Source organism: Fukomys damarensis, unplaced genomic scaffold, assembly GCF_012274545.1.
Source record: "Fukomys damarensis isolate Sample0158 unplaced genomic scaffold, DMR_v1.0_HiC HiC_scaffold_39, whole genome shotgun sequence".
NCBI lineage: Eukaryota > Metazoa > Chordata > Mammalia > Rodentia > Bathyergidae > Fukomys > Fukomys damarensis.
Window position 1 is genome coordinate 718,963 of NW_022900951.1, and position 898 is coordinate 719,860.

Here is an 898-nt window from a genome sequence, read left to right on the forward strand (position 1 = left end):
CGCGCAACTGCCGGCTCCTCCCCGGGGTCGGGGGGACGGGAAAGGTCACCGTTTGGGGTCCACTCGGGACCTCGAGGGGGCTGGGACGGCGCAGCTGAAGACCCTGGGGAGAGAGGACTCAGAGCTGCTGCGGGATGCGGCCGGGACAGCGGGAGGAGGCTGTGCACGGCCGGGGGTTCTGAGGGGATTCGGGGCCACGCTTCTTTGGCTGTTAGGCATTTTACTTCTAAACATTGCCTATATTTTAAAATCACATCTTATTTATAATTATAGTTTATCAGCATCTAATAGGAGTACTTTCTAGGGCCTAGGATTTAGCTCAGTGGTTCCAGCACCTGCCTTGCAAGCGCAAGGACCTGAGTTCCATCCCTGGTACCAAAACCAAAACCAAACAAACAAAATAGTACTTTCTAAACAAAGAGTAAAATAAACTAAATCGCCTTAGCTTTTCTCGGTGGTTTCTGCCTGGGCGTGGTTCCCATGGGCTCTGAGCCGCCCTCTCCTCCTGGAGGTTGTATTTGCTGCCTGTGAGCTGGGGGTGTTCGACCTGCTGGCCACCGCCCCAGGACCCCTGGATGTGGGCACGGTTTGCACACGTCTGGGCACCAGTTTCCACGGGACAGAGCTGCTGCTGGATGCCTGTGTGGCCCTAAAGCTGCTGACGGCAGAAACGAGGACAGGAAAAGGTAAGGAGGGCATCGCAAGGAGAGGACAGCCTTCTCCTCCTCCTCCTCTACGTCCTCCTCCACTGCTGGCCAGCCCCAGGACCCCTGGATGTGGGCACGGTTTGCACACGTCTGGGCACCAGTTTCCACGGGACAGAGCTGCTGCTGGATGCCTGTGTGGCCCTAAAGCTGCTGACGGCAGAAACGAGGACAGGAAAAGGTATAGAGAGCGC

The 898-nt window shown here is 56.9% G+C and overlaps 1 protein-coding gene across 1 annotated transcript in view; it reads left to right on the forward strand.

Moving 5' to 3' along the window:
• Asmt (acetylserotonin O-methyltransferase) overlaps positions 1–898 on the forward strand; it is a 12,171-nt gene that overhangs the window by 3,895 nt on the left and 7,378 nt on the right. Inside the window, exon 4 of the mRNA XM_033760234.1 lies at positions 512–686. Coding sequence (XP_033616125.1) covers positions 512–686 — 175 coding nt within the window. The remainder of the gene's footprint in view (positions 1–511; positions 687–898) is intronic.